We start from the raw sequence: 16,895 nt of genomic DNA on the forward strand, positions 1-16,895 counted from the left end.
GCTGGTCGTCGTCGCTTCCCCCAAGCACCTTCTACCCCTTTTTTCGCTCATCATACCCCTGTTGGCTACTTTGCGCCGCTCATGCTCTTGCACACATGTACTCTTTCACTCTTCATCCCACGTCACAACTGGCGCCGGATATCCCCAATCACATCACCTTCTGTCGCTGTTTAAAACCCCCTGTAGTAGTCCTTGTAGTCAGTAGTATCCCGATTGATCCAAATCCCCCCAGTAAACGCGAAAGAAAGCGCGGTCCGAAATTCTCTTTTTCACTTCTTCTCTGTCGTTGTCGAAGCGAAGCGTTGAGCGTGTGGGCGTTCGCTTTACCCACTTTCCTCCCTTTGTCCTGCGAGCAGCGCTGTCGCAGATTGAGCGAGAATGTCTACGTTGTGCGTTGTGTGTTGCTAACTCCCTGCTACCGTCGCTTTTTGTGTTGGAGCCCCCGATAGACCTGCCTTCATCTTCTCGCCTTTCTTTTGAAACGGCTGGCTTGTTGGCTGCACGGCTGCGTCGTGTGTATACTACAGTAGGCAAATTGGCACGTGGAATGCGATGGCTGATGGTGTAAAAATATTAGTGGTTGTAATGAAGAGATGTTGACCTGCGGCTTTATCCGTGGCTCTTGCGCCCTTTTCTTACGCCTCTCTTTACTTGGTCAGTGTATAGTCAAGGTTGTGGAATGTGGCATTGATTTGTCGGAAGACTCGTCGAGAAGCAGAGGAAAGCAAATCCATTGTACATCGTACCCAAGCCAACGCCCCCATCCCTCAACCTTCCCATACGTACACAAGTCCTTGTCATCATACGCCGTGCATCCAATCCATTCGTTCATCCACGTATTCGTCATCGTTGTTGTCATCTGTCTTTGTGTCTTTAGTCTCTGATGATTTACTCTGCATAATCATAGCAGCACCCCAAATGTTCAAACGCCCCAAATGCCAAAAGCAAAATGCGAAGCCATATGGCAAAGAAGAAAGGCCCAACATCTCAAACGACGGTCAAAGTGCTGACGGCGTCGTTCTTCAAGACCTCGAAAATGAGGCCCGGGAAGCCGTAAATTTCGCTGATGCCAAACGAGTTGTCCATGGCGGCGCTGGCCGCATCGGAGACGCCGACGCCTCCTGCGCCGACGCCACCCTTTTTGCTGCGCGACTGCACCGGCGATGCCGTCGCCTCCTCGAAGCCGCCGAGGAGCTCGCAGCTGCTGCCGGGGCTGTCGCCCCACCCCCGATTCAGCACCATGCCGCGCTGCATGGAGCGCTCTTCCTCGTCTGTGTTGCAGTATGATTTGAAGGCCTCGAGGAGGCGGCCCTTGCAGTCGGCAAACGGCATTTCGGATGTCAACGGCTCCTTGTACAGTTCTGTAGGTACGTGTTCGAGGACCCAGCGCGACCGTCGGTGTCTGTTGAAAGGGTAGGATCCGGGCACGTTGCCGTGGAAGATGACTTTCGTGGCTACTAGGTTATTTTCAGAGGGCGGCCAGTCTGCGGGGACATCGCGCGTTGGGTGGGTAGAGGTTGGCGAGGGCGCGGAGATGGCTGTGGGAGTGGAGATGAGGATGTCGAAGCCATGGTTGAAGTAGTTGTAAAAGTGCTCTGGTGACGCGTCGTTGGCGTCGAGGTATGTCTTGGAATTATCGTCTTCGGAGCCTTCTGACTCCTCGCGCTCGGAGCCAGTGTACGACATGTTCTCTTCGTTTTCTGACGACTCTCCGTCAGCGTAGGGGATCGAGGCCTGACTGCTGGCGAGTCCGTTGAGACTTTGTCTCTTCCCGTGGATAGCTAGGCGGTTGTCATTCTTGCGGTATATGGCGTCTGGGGGCCCTAGTTCAGTTACAAGTTCTTGTGGAGTCGTCTCGCTGAGGTTGATCCAAAAGGGCGGGCTTGAGCGCCTTATGAGCTCGATCCTGCCCTCACCGTAGATCTTGACCAACTCAACCTCGTCCGCAACATTCGCCTTGCTTGCCAACTCCAGAGATCTTGGATTTACAGGCGCCTGGGTGAATAAAGCTCCGCGAGCTTTCGGCCAGGACTCGCCGTGAAAGATGGCCATTGAGGTGGCAGGCGCAGTCGCGTGCGATGAGAGCAAAGACACAAAATCCTTGTCGGGAGACCACTCTGAGGCTTGCAAAGGAAAGTTGAAGGCAATCCCAGGGTATGACAAAACATAGGTTCCGACCCCATTTGCCTGATCTTCAGCCGGCGGTATGTACTCGCCCGCGTATGTTGGTCCAAGAAGCCGGTCGTAGACGTGGCGGAACCTAGGACCAGTGGGACCTGCGCGCACCCCCAGAGTTCCTCCCAACTCTCCAATCTTCACAACCTCGATGTTCTTGTAGCTTAGCCGGGTCTTGCTAAAGTCGGTCACTTCGATCAAACGCAGGCGCTGGTCCGGGCCGTCGAAGCGGAGGCGGAGGCCATTTTCGGGCAAGGACAGGACCACGGGAATCTTGACAGGGTATTTCGGGTCAAATGTAAGCTGCATCTTGGGGTAGAGAGACGGCTGGGCTTTGACGCGGGTCAAGATGTCGTGAAGGGAGGCTCCGAGGACTACCACATGTCAGCCGCAGTCGCACAAAGCGAGGAAGACGGTACACAGACCCATAAAGCCCAAGGAGCGTCCGGGGAGGATGGCAGTTGATGGTGGCGGGCTGGTCATGGTCGAGGTCAACCACCCAGCGTGGAGATGGGCAGCTGGGGAGAGAGGATGGGCAGTGAGATGGGGAAGACGACGAGTCGGTGGCTGGACCCTGAGGCCCCGCAGCCGGTTAGAGGTCAAACACGTGTGGTGTCCACGCGGTGGATTTCAGTGTTGGCGGGCAGCAGCTGAGCACAGAAACGGAAGAGGTACGATGTAGCAGACACGACGGGCATTTTCGCCTTTGAGTGGACGACGAGTAAACCAATGATGACGTCCGTTGGCTCTGGATGGGGAACCCGTGAGCATTGGTCTCCAGCTCCCGTCAGATGGATCAGATTGCAGCAGGGGTCTGTATCGATAAGCGGCCCAGCTCCGGATTGGTGCTAGCTCGAGCGGAGGTCCGTCGTTTGTTTACAGCCAGCGGCGCCAAAACAATTGCCTCGACTCCCCACCAACTCCCGCCAACCCCCAGTCACCATCTCCACCACCATCATCCACAATGGCAGGTCCTCCAAGACCTGGCCTGCCCGCGAGCAGAATTGGCTCAATGCGCCCGCCCCAGAACCGCCCTGTCGACCTTCGCCGTCGCGCTGCCACTCCGGTCCTTAACAGTGGCCGCGTTTCGCCCGCAGAGTCCGTCGCATCCGTCGCGACCTCTGCCACCAACCGATCTCCCGTGTCGCGCAAGCGCAAAGAACGAGAATTCGAATCAAGCTCCGACACCAACATCAATGTCGTCGTCCGCTGTAGGGGCCGCAACGATAGGGAAGTCCGCGAAAACAGCGGCGTTGTCGTGTCCACCAATGGCGCCAAGGGCAACAGCGTCGAACTGTCCATGGGACCCAACGCTCTCAGCAACAAGACATACTCTTTCGACAAGGTCTTTTCGCCGGCCGCGGACCAGGTAATGGTCTTTGACGAAGTCGTTGCGCCTATCTTGAATGACGTACGTGGACAGCCAAAAGACGTCTTCGACCACAAACTGACGACAACAGGTTCTCGACGGCTTCAACTGCACGATTTTCGCCTACGGACAGACTGGAACCGGAAAGACGTATACAATGTCAGGAGATATTACCGATATGCTACCGCTCCCGGACGCCGCCGGTATCGTCCCTCGCGTTCTGCACGCATTGTTCGACAAGCTCGAGAGCAACGACCACGAAAACTCGGTCAAGTGCTCATTCATCGAATTGTACAACGAGGAACTCCGCGACCTCCTTGCCGCCGATGACAACGTCAAATTGAAGCTGTACGAGGACAACAGCAAAAAGGGCCACTCGTCAACCATCGTCCAAGGAATGGAGGAGTCGCACATCAATAATGCCACCAAGGGAATCCAACTGCTGCGAAATGGCAGCCACAAGCGCCAAGTAGCGGCCACCAAGTGCAACGATCTCAGCTCCCGTAGTCATACGGTCTTTACCATTACCGTATACATGAAGCGCACTTCGGACACGGGCGAGGATTTCGTAAGCGCTGGAAAATTGAACCTTGTCGACTTGGCGGGCAGCGAAAACATTCAGCGCAGTGGAGCAGAAAACAAGCGCGCCGCTGAAGCTGGCCTGATCAACAAGTCTCTGCTGACTTTGGGCCGTGTCATCAACGCGCTGGTGGAGAAGAGCTCACACATTCCTTACCGCGAGTCGAAATTGACCAGGCTACTGCAAGATTCATTAGGAGGGCGTACAAAGACCTGCATCATCGCTACGCTCTCTCCGGCAAAGAGCAATCTCGAGGAGACCATCTCTACGTTGGATTATGCCTTCCGCGCCAAGAACATCCGGAATAAGCCCCAGACGAATCAAATGGTCTCGAAAAAGACTTTGTTTAAAGAATTTACGTCGGAAATCGAGAGACTCAAAATGGAGCTGATTGCGACGCGGCAGAGGAATGGTGTGTATCTCGCCCAGGAGCAATATGAGGAAATGACCACCGAGAGCGAGTCTCGAAGAATTTTGGCCGAGGAGCAAAAGGACAAAATTGAGACCATGGAGAACAACTTGCGCAACAAGGTCCAGGAGCTGTTCAACTTGACGACATCCATGAGCACTCTGAAGAAGGACCACGAGGCCGCAAAGACTGCGCTGGAAGGAACCCAGAGCATCCTTGAGAAAACTGAGGTCGTTTTGGAGCACACACGGAATACACTCGCGGAGGAGACCGAGTTCCGAAAAGCCCACGCTAAAACGGAGGAGCAGCTTGCCAACATTGGGAGGGATCTCATTTCGACTTTGGGCTCAACCACATCCGACATTGGCGGACTGCGTTCTAAGCTGCGCAGAAGGTCAGACCTCCACTCGACGAATCGCAGGCAGTGGGGCTCCACTCAGCAACAGGTATCTGGTACGACGCGCCTGGTTGAAGACCGCATCTCCGATTTTCAAGACCAGCAACAGGACCTCATGGCTGTGCTTACACGCAGGATGAAGAGCTTTGTGGAGGACGAGCTGCAGAACCTTGGTTCTTCTCAGACTCTGCTCCAGGAAAAGATGCAGGCTTTCGAGGAGTCGAGGAAAGAGGTCAACGATCAAACGGCAACTTCGCGGGACGACATGAACGAGGTACTGGAAGAAATCAAAGGCCTGAGAGAAGACGTCAAGTCAAAGGTTGGCTCGAGTCTGAACGATCTGTCCGCTGCTGCGGAGCGCATCTCTGCCGGAATTGTGACAGAACTTGAAGGCTTCCATACCCAGCTGCACGCGTCGTATGCGTCGCTGGGGCGTGACTTCAAGACTACGTTTGACGACCTCATCAAGCAGCTCAACGAGCAGCAGGGTGAGGTCGATTCTCTGAGAAAGCAAATCTCTGAAGCCAACCTCGAGGTCTTGAGGGCCAACCGCGCGACGCAGTCCAGCTTGGTCAGTGTGATTGAAGAGGAAAAGCTAAAGGCGGCTGCTGAGAAGGAGGCACTACTGGCCCAGATGACTGCGCTCATCAATAACAACTCTACATCGCAAGAGCAGCGCATTGCGGAGCGCATTGCAAGCGTTTCCCAGAGCATTGACTCTGCCAACACTGGCTTAGAGACCGCAAACCAGTCCTACGGCGAGGGCATGGACGCTTGGTCTGGCAAGGCCTCCGAACTGATCAGTGGAGTTGTCAAGTCTCGCGAAAATGTCAAGACCAAGATCAAGGCCGACTTTGCTGCTGCCAATGAACATACCGACTCTCTCCGCCAGACGACTGCCTCTGTGCACGAGTCCACAGTCAAGATTGTCGACGATCAAATGGCCAACATGGACAGCCAACTCCATTCGTTTGACGAGATTGTTGACCGTCTTCGTGCCCGTAACGAAGCACACCACACCAGCCACACCGAATCTCTGTCCGCGCTCGCAACAACTGTCCAGACCTCGTACTCCAGCATCGGAGACCACTTCAACACTTCCTTCTCGCGCGTTCAAGACCTTGGAACTGACATGGAAGCCAAGACTGCCATCTTGCAGGCCACTTTGCCGACTCTTGCGGAAGACGCCGAAATCCGTGGTCCTCTGCGGACTCTTCGCACAGAAGTCGAGAACCAGGCTCTGCAAGAATACACTCCGACGGGCGAAACCCCCCAAGTCAAGAAGTACCAGTACCCCACCAAGCTGCCTCGCACGGATTCACAGGATGTTTTCCTCGCCAAAATTCGGGGTCAATACACTGAGACTAGCCCGGCTGTCCCCTCCGAAGCACCGTCCGCTGCCGCTTCTCCGCTGAGAAGTCCAAACAAGACGGTGATCTACACCGACGCAACACCCTCAAACGATACTTCGGACATTTCCACCACGATGGTCAACACGACCTTTGCCGCATCTACAAACAAGGCGGCACGCCCCGACAGTTCGACGTCCGACATGTCGCTCCGCGAACTCGACCCCAACACGACGGCTTCAGCACAGCAACAGACGATCGAGTGTGCCTCGGCGCCCGCCACAGTGAGTCTGAGCATTGCATCACCCACTCTCGCTGCTGCTTCCGATCCCTCCTCCACTGCCGCTTCCTCTGCTGCTGGCGCCCATTCTTTGCCCCAGCTAAAGCGCAAGGACAGCGAAAACAGGAGCGAGAGCAAGTTGCCCACCAAGAAGAAAGCCACGCGCATGACGGTCGCCGGCGTTGATCACGAGAACCTGCCGCCTGCCGGCGCTGACTTTAGCAAGAGTGTTGGTGTTGGTAGCACGGGCAGGAGGCTGCGAAGCCATGGCACCGGCTCGTAAAAACGGAAAGGAATGGCCACCTTCGGTCAACGGCGTTTGAGTCGAGTCTTTTTTCTTGATGATCTTGATGCGCGTCTAGGGCTAGACCTTTTGCAGCTTCGGCGTTGGATGTTGGATGGATGGCTGGTCCACGTTGTTGATATGTTCGCGTGGTGGTCCTGAGCTTGTTCTTAGACCACTGGTAAACACTCGTCGCCGCTTTCTCTTCTTCCTTCCTTTGTTCGTGCGTCTTTGTCCTATCCGTTGGTTTGACAGCGGTGGTGGCAGAGGAAGAGCCTTGGCTTTTGCGGCCAGGAGTTTGGTGTAGATGCTTTCACACTTGTGTATATCTTAGTCTCTTTTTGGGAGTGGGGGAGTTTGGGGCGGTGGGCCGAGCGCAGCCGGAGGGTTTCCTAATTCTTGAATATGATTTTCACTTCGTGCTTTTGGCCGACCATCTCTTTCAAGTGGTTGGTCCTCTAGGCGCTAAACGCGGCCAGGTCAGTGAGGGCATGGGGGGGAGAGCGGCTACTCGACGTAGCGGATCTCTCGTTTGCCTGTCTCATTCAGGTTGTGCATTGTTCACGAGATAAAGGTTGCCTTGATATCTTCTCCGCAGGCCTTTCTTGCTGCTCGCAGCTCCATCCCTTTCAAGCTGCTTGCCTCGATTAATCCACGCTCGCCCTCACGCGGCATCTGGGTTTCTGCCTAGGTATCTTGTGCAGCCTTTCCTTCCCGCAGAACCACCTGCCTCGCCGCTTTTTCAAGTCCCCTTCCCTTTTGCCAGGAGTAGTAGCCCCTCTGGCAGACGCTCCCGGGGAAGCTGAATGCTTCAATACCCACCACCCGAGAAACAGAACCCAGCTCCAAACCCACCGCTCACGGCATCTCCGCGCCCGAGTCATGACGCTCATCCTCCTCATAGTCCAGCCCACGGCGACCACCACTCCTGCCAGCGCCAGCGCCAGCGCCGCCGCCGACGATGCGGTCGGTAGTATCCACCTTCCCAACCTCTCGGGGTGCCTCGTCAACCTCGACTCCAAACAGCCACTTGACCTCATTCCATCGCGAAAGCAGCCACAGAACTTGTCTCCCGAGCCGCAGCCGCTCGCTCCCTGCCGCCGTCCTGGCAGCAAGCATGTCACCGGGCACGCTGCCAGGCACGCCGTCCCCGTCGCAGCTAGGTGCACTGCCAAACACGTCTTCAGACGCAGAGGCGTCCAGCGATCCCGCCAGCTCGGCGCGAAAGACGGCTTTGAGCAGCTCGACGGCTTCGAAGTGGAGGCGTTGGCATTTGTGCATTAGAGTCGTGGTAGTGCCCTTGTTGTTGTCGGTGTTGCTATATGCAGTAGTGGTGGTGGCGGGAGTGGTGTGGGAAGAAAAGGCCGAATAGAGGCGCGGCCAGAGGACAGAAATCTCGCGCGTCACCGTGAAGAGGTGGGATGTGCAGGCCTGTACGAATGCTTCCTTATCACCTGCCAGGAAGGAGGGGGAAGGAGAAGGAGAAGGAGGAGGAGGAGGCGTGGTTTTGGATGTGGTGGGTGTGGGTGTGGGTGTGGAGGGGAAAGCGATGGTTGTGCTTTGGCCCGTGGTGATTGTGGTGGGTCGCATGTTCCTGTTGATGCTACCGTCATCGTCCGAGGCAGGTGTGAGGAGGAAGTTTGGGAGCGGGCGCATGTTGATGCTCTGCTGTCGTGGTGTCATGGGCGTCTTGTTGTTGTCCATGGTGGATAAAACCTGATGTGAGGACCGCTGGTTTTTATGATGTCGCCCTATGACGCGTCAATCAGTTCACTCAGCCAACTTTGGTAGACGTTACAGTCTTGCCGGTTTACTGACGTGTTCTGTGTGTAAGTTGCGGGTGCCAGTAGGTCAAGTCCCTCGCGCTAGTCGTGTATGTTGAAGAAGGATGTAGGGCTGGGGAGGAGTGGAGCCAGGTTGATATAAGAAAGAGAGGAAAGAGGGATGTCATGGATGGGCATATGACTGTTCACATGGCGCCGGCGCGGTGAGGTGACTGTTGGCAGGCAAGTACTGGAACTGTCGTCGGTCGACTGGTGCTGCTGCCATTTAAATGTAATGTAGGTGGTCAGTTTTATTCCAGGCTTGCCGCGTGGTGCTACTGCATTGATGGACGCGCATCTTCACGAGACAATGGTGTCTGTGGGGGACGACTGCTCCCTGGCCTCTGTACTGGACACGTTGATATGGGAAGACTTGGAGGTAGAAAGCACGAATATTGGTGATGTTGACAGACTGCTCAAAGGTTGGTAACTTGAGTGAATCATCCCTTGAGCCCAAAATTCTCATTTGAAGTGGCTGCTACCTGGCCCGGTTGTTACTCGGCTCGAGTCCCGTTTGTAGTCAATCTTCCAGTCGTTTCATAGTTCCTGGCTATGCTTACCCGTACGACAAGGCTTTTGAAAGGACATTTTCGACACTTTTCTCTTGACTTTTTTTCTTTCTGTTTCGAGAACAAGGCGATAATTCACGACACGGCAACAAAAGCTGTCAGAGCCTTGGTGACATCACCATCATGGGCCTTGAGCAGCTCGGTGGCCTTTGGCTTGGTCAACTCCAGGTGATTGACCTGCAAAGACGCAGTTAGCATGGATCTGCAGCAGGACTCCCTGACTCGAAACTCACCAGCAAAGAGACGTCGGCCTGATCGACCTTGACGACCTTCTTCACCACGTTCTTGGGCGTTGTGTTGTCGCTGACGTCTAGATTCTTCATTGCCTTTCCCAGCGCCTCAGCATCGACATCCTTCTTCGCAGCAGCATCATCGTCGTTTTGATTGGCATCAAGCTTGGACATGGCAGCTGCGGCCTTGCGATCTTCTGCAGCGACGGGAGCAGCCGGGGTCTGGGCGCCTTCGTGGACACCTGCTGGTCGCGGTTCCTCAGCCATTGCGAGTAGACGAGGTCAAAACAAGGCGCCGATGCGGAATGGTGTTGTTGATGGTCCGGGAGGAGTGGCTGGTGGGTGGAGCTTGGAGCTTGGAGCTTGGAGCTTGGGACAAGGAGCGGACGCGGCCCGCGACGCCAGGCGTTGGTCTCCCGGTCGACTTTCTCACCACTCACTGTATAGCCCTTGCCAGCTGTTTGAGCCGCATTACCTATTGCTCGTTCCACGACGACTGCTCTCCCTCTTTTGGCCCAAGATCCTTCTCCAACATCCAGTCGACGCCACAGTCCTCAGCCTCCATCACCGACGGGGCTGGCAGGAATCTCCCGTCGCCTTCGGTTTCATACCTTGGCCCCAAGTCGCCCGGTCAAGCATTCCTGAGACGGCCTCGGAGGACTAGTCGCCAGAAAAGGTACCGTGGTTGATAGCTTCCGTAGCCTCTTCCATTTTCCCCTACCTAGTTAAAGAGATGCGTCTTCCTTTGCTGCCTCCTCCAACATGTCAACACTCCGAACAACCCCTCGCGTCGCCAAGCATCCTCGCCTGAGTCACCATGTCTGCCAATTGCATTTCCGCCTGTGCCATCCCCTTCGCCTTCGTCGTCTTGATGCTTCTCGTTTGGCAAAAGATGCAACAGGAGCGTGCTCAATACGAGGCCCTGCATCCGTCGGAAAAGGTCGTGGCGCTCACTGTCATCCAGGCGGCTCGCTTGCGAGAGGAACAAGTCGGCTTTGAACTCTCGGTAATCCAATGCCTCTCGTCGTCCTTTGTCTTCACATCACCTGACATCGCAATAGGACTCCAAGACTCCAGACCCTCCCCAGGGAAAACCGAGACACACACGTGTGGACTCTGCCTCGACAAGCTGTGCCGACTACTAGCGCAGCTCACAACAGATCACCACGCCCACAAACCCTGTACAAAATGTCCTCGGCCATCATGCACCGCGCGGCTCTCAATGGCGTCTCAAACGATGAGTCGTCAAGCTCTGGCGAATGGAGCCCTTCATGTATGTCAATACTTGAAGACCACACGCACACCACTGACGCTTCCCAGCCTGGCGCACGAAGCCCATTGTGCAAGCAATAGAATACCCAAACCCCAGCCAACTTGCTCCCGCACTCTCTCAACTTCAGAATCTACCTCCGATGGTGACACCAACCGAAATCGTCAAGCTTCGACAGCACCTCCGCCGCGTTGCTCTGGGCGAGGCCTTTTTGTTGCAAGGCGGCGACTGTGCCGAGCTCTTTTCGTACTGCTCAGACGGCCCCATCGACGCCAAAATCAAGCTGCTGCTTCAGATGTCGTTGGTTCTGATTTGGGGTGCAAACAAGCCCGTTGTACGCATTGCGCGCATGGCTGGTCAGTACGCAAAGCCTCGGTCGAGTGCCATGGAAACACTGCCGGACGGCTCGAAAATTCACAGCTTTCGCGGAGACATCCTGAACGGTTTTGACCGCGAGGAGCGCGAGCCCAATCCTGGACGTCTAGTCCAAGCGTACTTTCACTCCGCTGCCACTCTGAACTTTCTGCGCGCTCAGCTCTCCAGCGGCATAGCGGATCTACACAATCCCATGGACTGGGGACTCGGCCACGTCCGCGACGAAAAGCTCCAGACACAATACACAAAGATCGTCAACTCCATTACTGAATCTCTCCGCTTCATGCGCACCATTGGCGCCGACACAGCGGGTCAGCTCGAGACCGTCGAACTCTTCACGAGCCATGAAGGCCTTGTGCTGGAATACGAAGAAGCCCTGACCCGTCGGCTGCCGCGACCCAAGAGCGAAGACCGCTCAGGAAGCGCGGGTCCAGCACTTGACGATGGCAAGGCTTGGTACAACACTTCGGCCCACTTCCTCTGGATCGGCGACCGCACTCGGCAACTGACCCACGGCCACGTTGAGTACTTTCGCGGTATTGAGAACCCAATCGGCATCAAGGTTGGGCCTAGCATGGCGAGCGACGAGCTTGTCCGGCTGCTTGACATTGTCAACCCGAACAAGGATATCGGCAAGGTGACGCTGATTACGCGGTACGGCGAAGGCAAGGTTGAGGACTTACTTCCTGGACATATCGAGGCCGTCAGACAGAGCGGTCACGTCGTTGTTTGGCAATGCGATCCCATGCATGGGTAATTCAACTCTCGGGCTTACCAAGGCTTTCACGAAGACAGAACATTGACTGACGATACCCGTCACAGCAACACTCTCTCTACCCCAACAGGCATAAAAACACGTCGCTTCTCGTCCATCTTATCCGAAGTCTCGTCTGCCCTGCGCATCCACCAGCTTCATGGTTCTTTCCTCGGTGGCGTGCACCTTGAGCTCACGGGCGACGCCGTCACCGAGTGTCTGGGCGGCAGCGAAGGCCTGGCCGAGCAGGACTTGAGCCTTAACTACACGACGTACTGCGACCCGCGCCTGAACGAGAAGCAGGCGTTGGAGCTGGCGTTCTTGGTCGCTGGGTTCTATCGTGGAGAAAGCGTGTGAGAGGGGCAGCACCATGGCAAGTCCGGGACGGGGAAGATCGAGGGATGCATAAGGTCGGTTGCAGGATAGCAAAAGGAGCATTTGGCTTGCTGAAAAAAGCTCGAATTTGATTTTACATGTCCATTTTTGACTCATCGAGCCTTATGATGTGATATCTCCGTGTTCGTCGTGATCATCCACGCCATGTTCTCGGCCTTGCCTCAATCTTACAAGAGTAACAAAAGCCCAACCCTTTTGATTCGTATCATCTTTTGGCCATTTTGACCATGCGTATATCATCGCCCGTAATCTTCCAAAAAGGGCTCAATTTTCTCGCTCACGCCTCTTCATCCAAACCTTACAGTTTAGGTCTGCAGCGGACCGACGCCGCCCATGGTGACGGTCTTGGTAACGACGTACTCGTCAACACCCAAGTGGCTTCCCTCGCGACCAAAGCCGCTCTCCTTGACGCCACCAAACGGCGCAGCGGGGTCCGAGATCAAGCCCGTGTTGACGCCGACCATGCCGACCTCGAGGGCCTCGGCGACGCGGTAGCAGCGCTGAACGTCCTTGCTGAAGAAGTAGCCGGCGAGGCCGACCTCGGTGCTGTTTGCGAGGCGGACGACGTCGGCCTCGGTGTCGAAGGAGAAGAGGCCGGCGACGGGGCCGAACGTCTCCTCCTGCGCCAGCTGCATGTCGACCGTCATGTCGCGCAGCACGGTGGGGGCGAAGAAGTTGGCGCCGAGGTCGGGCAGGCGCTGGCCGCCGATGAGCACCGTGGCGCCCTGCTTGACGGCGTCGGTGACGTGCGACTCGACCTTGGACACGGCGCGGTCGTGGATGAGCGGGCCGTGGGTGGTGCCGGCTTCGTAGCCGCCGCCGACCTTGAACGACTCGACCTTTTTGGCAAACGCCGCCGCGAACGCCTCGTAGATGCCGCGCTGCACGTAGATGCGGTTGGCGCACACGCACGTCTGGCCCGAGCTGCGGAACTTGGAGGCGATGGCGCCGGCGACGGCCGTGTCGAGGTCGGCGTCGTCGAAGACGATGAAGGGCGCGTTGCCGCCCAGCTCGAACGAGAGCTTCTTGAGCGTCGCCGACGATTGCTTCATCAGCAGCTTGCCGACGTTGGTGCTGCCGGTAAAGGACACCTTCTTGACTATGGGCGACGAGGTGATGGCCTCGCCGACTTCGGGCGTGTTCTTGAGCGCCGTGACGAAGTTGACGACGCCCTTGGGAATGCCGGCGCGGTGAGCCAGCTCAGCCAGAGCGGCTGCCGTGAGGGGGGTCTCTCCTGGAGATTTGGCCACGACTGTGCAGCCGGCGGCGAGCGCTGGGCCAATCTTGCGGGTGATCATGGCGGCGGGGAAATTCCATCTGAACGCACGTCAGGGGTTGCTCTCCTCAAGGGGTTGCTCGACTGCTCGAGCTGCTGAGCCTTGACTCACGGCGTAATCAGACCACAAACACCAACGGGCTCCTTGATAGTAAAGATGCGGTTTCCGGCAACGCTGGCGGGAATGGTCGTGCCATAGATGCGCGGAGCTTCTTCAGAAAACCATTCGAAAAAATTGGCCGCATACGTGACTTCGCCCTTGGCATCCGCAATGGGCTTCCCGTTCTCCCAGGTGATGAGCTTGGCGAGATCTTCGGCATTTTCAGCCATCAGATCGTACCACTTGCGCAGCATGCGGGAGCGCTCGCGGCCGGTGAGCTTGCGGAAAGCCGGCAGAGCAGCGGCGGCGGCATCAATGGCCTTTCGCGTGTCGGCGGCGTCCATCTCGGGCTGTGTGGCAATCACCTCGTGGGACGAGGGGTCCGTGACTTCGAACGTCTTTCCAGACGCGGCGCCAACCCACTCGCCATTGACATAGGAGAGGGTCTTGAGCAGCGACTTGTCGCTGAGCTGTAGCACGCAAAGAGCGTCAGTCAATGAGGCCGTTGGTCTGGGCGTCAAGGTGGAGGCGGGGTACCGGAGGAACAGTGTGACCCATGGCGTATGTTCTCGAGAAGAGGCGGGGAGCAAGGCGAGGCTGGAAGTTTGCGCGGGTTACTGATCTGGCTGCAAGAGACAGGACGGGCCGCATAATGAGTGAAAGAGGAGCGTCGTCAAGACGTCACCCGGCGGTGGGAGAGGGCCGGCTTTACGTGGATGGCTCGAGGCTTGAGGCGGGGACGCGGGCGGGCAGATGGACTGACAAGCCGAAGACCGATGGCTCGAGGCGGGATGCGCAGCTTATATGCCGTCAGTCGTCAATGCTATCGTGAAAGAGCACAGGTAGAGCGTCAAGAGCGGCGCAAGCGTCAATGGCGGTCTCGTCCGAGTCCCTGGTGGGGTTCTTTCGGTGGCGCTATCGGCGATACTCTGTTCCAACTTCATCTCTCTCCACCTCCCCAGGTTGATGTCGCATCGCGCCATTATTTGTACTCGCCAAGGCTGCAAGGCTCCCGAGAAAAAAGTTGTCCAGTTCTCGTTTTTCGCTGTCACCTCAAAGAAAAAGCATGGCCGGAGAAAACAAAGGAGAATTCCAATTTGATGTTTACAGAAACCCCTGGGAAACGCCGGAAGTTCTAGACAAACCACACCAAGCAGTCGAGAGAAGAGCCATTTAGCAAATGCTCCATCAAAGGAGCAGCTGGAAACACGATCTCAAGCTAAGCTCGCAGTCTTTCCTCATGCCTCCTTTTAGCTTCAAAGTCCACCATGAATGCTTCAATTGTGACGTCGAGCATGACGATCATTCCGCCAACAACAATAACAATGGGGACGACTGTGAGCGGGAAGGTTTCCAGGAAGAAGTCTGAAATGCATTCAAGCAGGACCGGGATCCAGTATTCCAACACCATGACCTCGATATAGGCCACACAGTAGCATACGAAGGAGGCGAGGACCAAGAAGGTTTCCAGAAAGAAGTCTGCGAGGCATTCAAGCAGGGCCGGGATCCAGTGTTCAGTCACGGATATCTCGATATAGGCCACATAGTAGCACACTAAGTAGGCGACGACCGGTATATAAGACCTACAGACTCTGATGAAGTCGATACAGTGATCAATCAGGACCGGTACGTTGTCCAAGCAGGCCCTGGCAAAGTCCGCTAACAAGGAAACCAGGGCTGCCATGTAGAAGAATACCTCATAGTAATGCCACTTTCGGTTCACGACCAATCTCACTCCTCTCATGAGAGTACGGTATGCCCCTATCAGGAGGGCTTTAATGTACCAGTAGCACTTCCGCGCTGAGGTCTGGAGCTGTCGGCATCGGCCCACAACGCCCCTTCCTGTCATTCTCGGGAGCCTTTTGACGAGCCGGTAGATTTTCCATCTAAGGCGGTGGAATGAAAGAAGACGTTTGGCGCCGGCACAGCCGAATACTCTGTAGAGGCGCGTAAGTCGGTGCCAGAGCCAGTTGCAACAAAAGACCAGTAACCAGGGCGCATCCTGGGCTGCTGCGTTGGCGAGTGACAGCGAAGACCATAGACACACGCCCCAGAGAAAGTCTTGGGACGTGCTTTTGGCGAAGCTGCGCAAGTTCTTGCGTTCATTTCGTATAGGTTTGGCAGTTGGGGAAGCAGCGACGAAGGCGTTTTGTAAACTCTGGCGGAGCTCGCATTGCGCAAGGTCCTGATGGCTGAAAGAGTGGCTTGTTGATAGTAGTCCTGCGCCGTTTCGAAGATGTGATGTTGCACTGCGCTTGGGATGGACCAATTGAGCGTCGCATTGGTGGATATGTTGAGATGAAACTCTTTGAACGGCCGTAGCGCCTCCAATTTCAACATTGACAATAGATGACCGGCGCTCTTGTGGCAGAGCTGCATCACCTGTGATTTGAATTTGCCAATATCCATTGTCGAAGGGTGTGTGACTGGGAGCAGTCGTGTGACCGCAAATGAGTGTAGGCGTATTGAAGAAAGAATTTTGAACGGTTGTATAGCTGCCTTCAATATGTATCTTACTGGCGAATGGGTGAGCCTCTTCGAGCGCAACTCTTGCGCCTTTTGCTCCATGATCAAGGCCTGTTTGATATTGGTGACGAAGGCAGGAGGTAAATTGTAAACAATGGGCGCGGGCCAAACGAGAGACATTGGATACAGGTGAGTCGGTGACGGACAATGAGGGCCTTGGCGAAGGTTAGCTCTGTATATCATGTGAAGCACTTGTTTGGAAGATCGATGTAGACATGAGGGGAAAACATACCATCCAGATCAAGACAGAAAGAAATCGGCTGAGAATAATGTACTGGGGCACCTGCTGTGTCCTCCACTCTGATATCGGTTTGTCCATAAGTTGTTTCGTCCAGTCGTCCGACCAGAGCAAGTCGGAAGCAGCTGGTTGAACGTCAGCTTGGGCAAATCAAAGGACTCTGGGTGCCAGTGTTCCAAGTCTCATCTGCTTACATCGCAACACTGGGTCGGATGCATCTGATCTTTGGGCTGGCTGAAAAGGCGAAGTTCTCGCTCAAAGTGCTAAACCCGTAGTAGCGTGATGGTCGTGGAAGACCTGGTACGGCCTGACATGCGACCAGCAGCGAAAAGAGAACGAATATATGAGTGGTCTTCATGATGCCAGACTATAGTTTGATACCTGCAGAGGCAAAGTGAGATGAGTTCAAGGCGCAAAGCCGGTGGGAAATGTAAAAGTGCAGCTCGGCTTGAGGAGTAGCTTCCCTGGTGACCTTGATACCGGGCAACACAAATTG

The 16,895-nt window shown here is 55.7% G+C and overlaps 7 protein-coding genes across 7 annotated transcripts; 2 read left to right on the forward strand and 5 right to left on the reverse strand.

Annotated features, from left to right (window-relative positions):
- Positions 1–585: 585 nt before the first annotated feature.
- Positions 586–2,917, reverse strand: J3D65DRAFT_609665 (uncharacterized protein). The gene is made up of 2 exons (XM_066798713.1): positions 2,601–2,917; positions 586–2,549 (listed from the first exon to the last, which is right to left on the reverse strand). Exons 1-2 carry the CDS (start codon positions 2,656–2,658, stop codon positions 988–990), a joined length of 1,620 nt encoding a protein of 539 aa, XP_066659694.1. The 5' UTR covers positions 2,659–2,917; the 3' UTR covers positions 586–987.
- A 178-nt stretch (positions 2,918–3,095) lies between these two features.
- Positions 3,096–7,245, forward strand: J3D65DRAFT_581701 (P-loop containing nucleoside triphosphate hydrolase protein). Its single transcript, XM_066797715.1, has 2 exons — positions 3,096–3,586; positions 3,636–7,245. The coding sequence occupies exons 1-2, from the start codon at positions 3,140–3,142 to the stop codon at positions 6,840–6,842; spliced, it is 3,654 nt and encodes a 1,217-aa protein (XP_066659695.1). The 5' UTR covers positions 3,096–3,139; the 3' UTR covers positions 6,843–7,245.
- A 149-nt stretch (positions 7,246–7,394) lies between these two features.
- Positions 7,395–8,872, reverse strand: J3D65DRAFT_654726 (uncharacterized protein). Its single transcript, XM_066802482.1, has 2 exons — positions 8,661–8,872; positions 7,395–8,593 (listed from the first exon to the last, which is right to left on the reverse strand). Exons 1-2 carry the CDS (start codon positions 8,791–8,793, stop codon positions 7,701–7,703), a joined length of 1,026 nt encoding a protein of 341 aa, XP_066659696.1. The 5' UTR covers positions 8,794–8,872; the 3' UTR covers positions 7,395–7,700.
- A 314-nt stretch (positions 8,873–9,186) lies between these two features.
- On the reverse strand, positions 9,187–10,156 carry J3D65DRAFT_20626 (uncharacterized protein). Its single transcript, XM_066794452.1, has 2 exons — positions 9,468–10,156; positions 9,187–9,411 (listed from the first exon to the last, which is right to left on the reverse strand). The coding sequence occupies exons 1-2, from the start codon at positions 9,729–9,731 to the stop codon at positions 9,310–9,312; spliced, it is 366 nt and encodes a 121-aa protein (XP_066659697.1). The 5' UTR covers positions 9,732–10,156; the 3' UTR covers positions 9,187–9,309.
- J3D65DRAFT_609670 (class-II DAHP synthetase family-domain-containing protein) lies at positions 9,750–12,342 on the forward strand. The gene is made up of 5 exons (XM_066798714.1): positions 9,750–10,140; positions 10,429–10,470; positions 10,526–10,737; positions 10,785–11,862; positions 11,932–12,342. Exons 1-5 carry the CDS (start codon positions 9,770–9,772, stop codon positions 12,218–12,220), a joined length of 1,992 nt encoding a protein of 663 aa, XP_066659698.1. The 5' UTR covers positions 9,750–9,769; the 3' UTR covers positions 12,221–12,342.
- On the reverse strand, positions 12,277–14,729 carry J3D65DRAFT_609674 (succinate-semialdehyde dehydrogenase-like protein). The gene is made up of 3 exons (XM_066798715.1): positions 14,173–14,729; positions 13,648–14,105; positions 12,277–13,576 (listed from the first exon to the last, which is right to left on the reverse strand). The coding sequence occupies exons 1-3, from the start codon at positions 14,284–14,286 to the stop codon at positions 12,565–12,567; spliced, it is 1,584 nt and encodes a 527-aa protein (XP_066659699.1). The 5' UTR covers positions 14,287–14,729; the 3' UTR covers positions 12,277–12,564.
- Positions 14,730–15,293: 564 nt separating this feature from the next.
- Positions 15,294–16,681, reverse strand: J3D65DRAFT_20770 (uncharacterized protein). Its single transcript, XM_066794467.1, has 2 exons — positions 16,394–16,681; positions 15,294–16,316 (listed from the first exon to the last, which is right to left on the reverse strand). Exon 2 carries the CDS (start codon positions 16,279–16,281, stop codon positions 15,481–15,483), a length of 801 nt encoding a protein of 266 aa, XP_066659700.1. The 5' UTR covers positions 16,282–16,316; positions 16,394–16,681; the 3' UTR covers positions 15,294–15,480.
- Positions 16,682–16,895: the final 214 nt, after the last annotated feature.

The sequence above is a fragment of the Phyllosticta citribraziliensis genome (assembly GCF_038025025.1).
Source record: "Phyllosticta citribraziliensis strain CPC 17464 chromosome Unknown J3D65scaffold_1, whole genome shotgun sequence".
NCBI lineage: Eukaryota > Fungi > Ascomycota > Dothideomycetes > Botryosphaeriales > Phyllostictaceae > Phyllosticta > Phyllosticta citribraziliensis.

Coding starts and splice junctions, on each gene's coding strand:
- J3D65DRAFT_20626 (XM_066794452.1), bottom strand. CDS start 9,731: ATGGCTGAGGAACCGCGACCAGCAGGTGTCCACGAAGGCGCCCAGACC. Junction 9,412..9,467: donor AGGCCGACGTCTCTTTGCTG/GTGAGTTTCGAG, acceptor GCGTCTTTGCAG/GTCAATCACCTGGAGTTGAC.
- J3D65DRAFT_609674 (XM_066798715.1), bottom strand. CDS start 14,286: ATGCGGCCCGTCCTGTCTCTTGCAGCCAGATCAGTAACCCGCGCAAAC. Junction 14,106..14,172: donor TGGGTCACACTGTTCCTCCG/GTACCCCGCCTC, acceptor TGCGTGCTACAG/CTCAGCGACAAGTCGCTGCT. Junction 13,577..13,647: donor GTTTGTGGTCTGATTACGCC/GTGAGTCAAGGC, acceptor ACGTGCGTTCAG/ATGGAATTTCCCCGCCGCCA.
- J3D65DRAFT_581701 (XM_066797715.1), top strand. CDS start 3,140: ATGGCAGGTCCTCCAAGACCTGGCCTGCCCGCGAGCAGAATTGGCTCA. Junction 3,587..3,635: donor TTGCGCCTATCTTGAATGAC/GTACGTGGACAG, acceptor TGACGACAACAG/GTTCTCGACGGCTTCAACTG.
- J3D65DRAFT_654726 (XM_066802482.1), bottom strand. CDS start 8,793: ATGACATCCCTCTTTCCTCTCTTTCTTATATCAACCTGGCTCCACTCC. Junction 8,594..8,660: donor GCAACTTACACACAGAACAC/GTCAGTAAACCG, acceptor GACGCGTCATAG/GGCGACATCATAAAAACCAG.
- J3D65DRAFT_609665 (XM_066798713.1), bottom strand. CDS start 2,658: ATGACCAGCCCGCCACCATCAACTGCCATCCTCCCCGGACGCTCCTTG. Junction 2,550..2,600: donor ACGCTCCTTGGGCTTTATGG/GTCTGTGTACCG, acceptor GACATGTGGTAG/TCCTCGGAGCCTCCCTTCAC.
- J3D65DRAFT_609670 (XM_066798714.1), top strand. CDS start 9,770: ATGGTGTTGTTGATGGTCCGGGAGGAGTGGCTGGTGGGTGGAGCTTGG. Junction 10,141..10,428: donor AGGACTAGTCGCCAGAAAAG/GTACCGTGGTTG, acceptor ACTGTCATCCAG/GCGGCTCGCTTGCGAGAGGA. Junction 10,738..10,784: donor TGGCGAATGGAGCCCTTCAT/GTATGTCAATAC, acceptor GACGCTTCCCAG/CCTGGCGCACGAAGCCCATT.
- J3D65DRAFT_20770 (XM_066794467.1), bottom strand. CDS start 16,281: ATGTCTCTCGTTTGGCCCGCGCCCATTGTTTACAATTTACCTCCTGCC.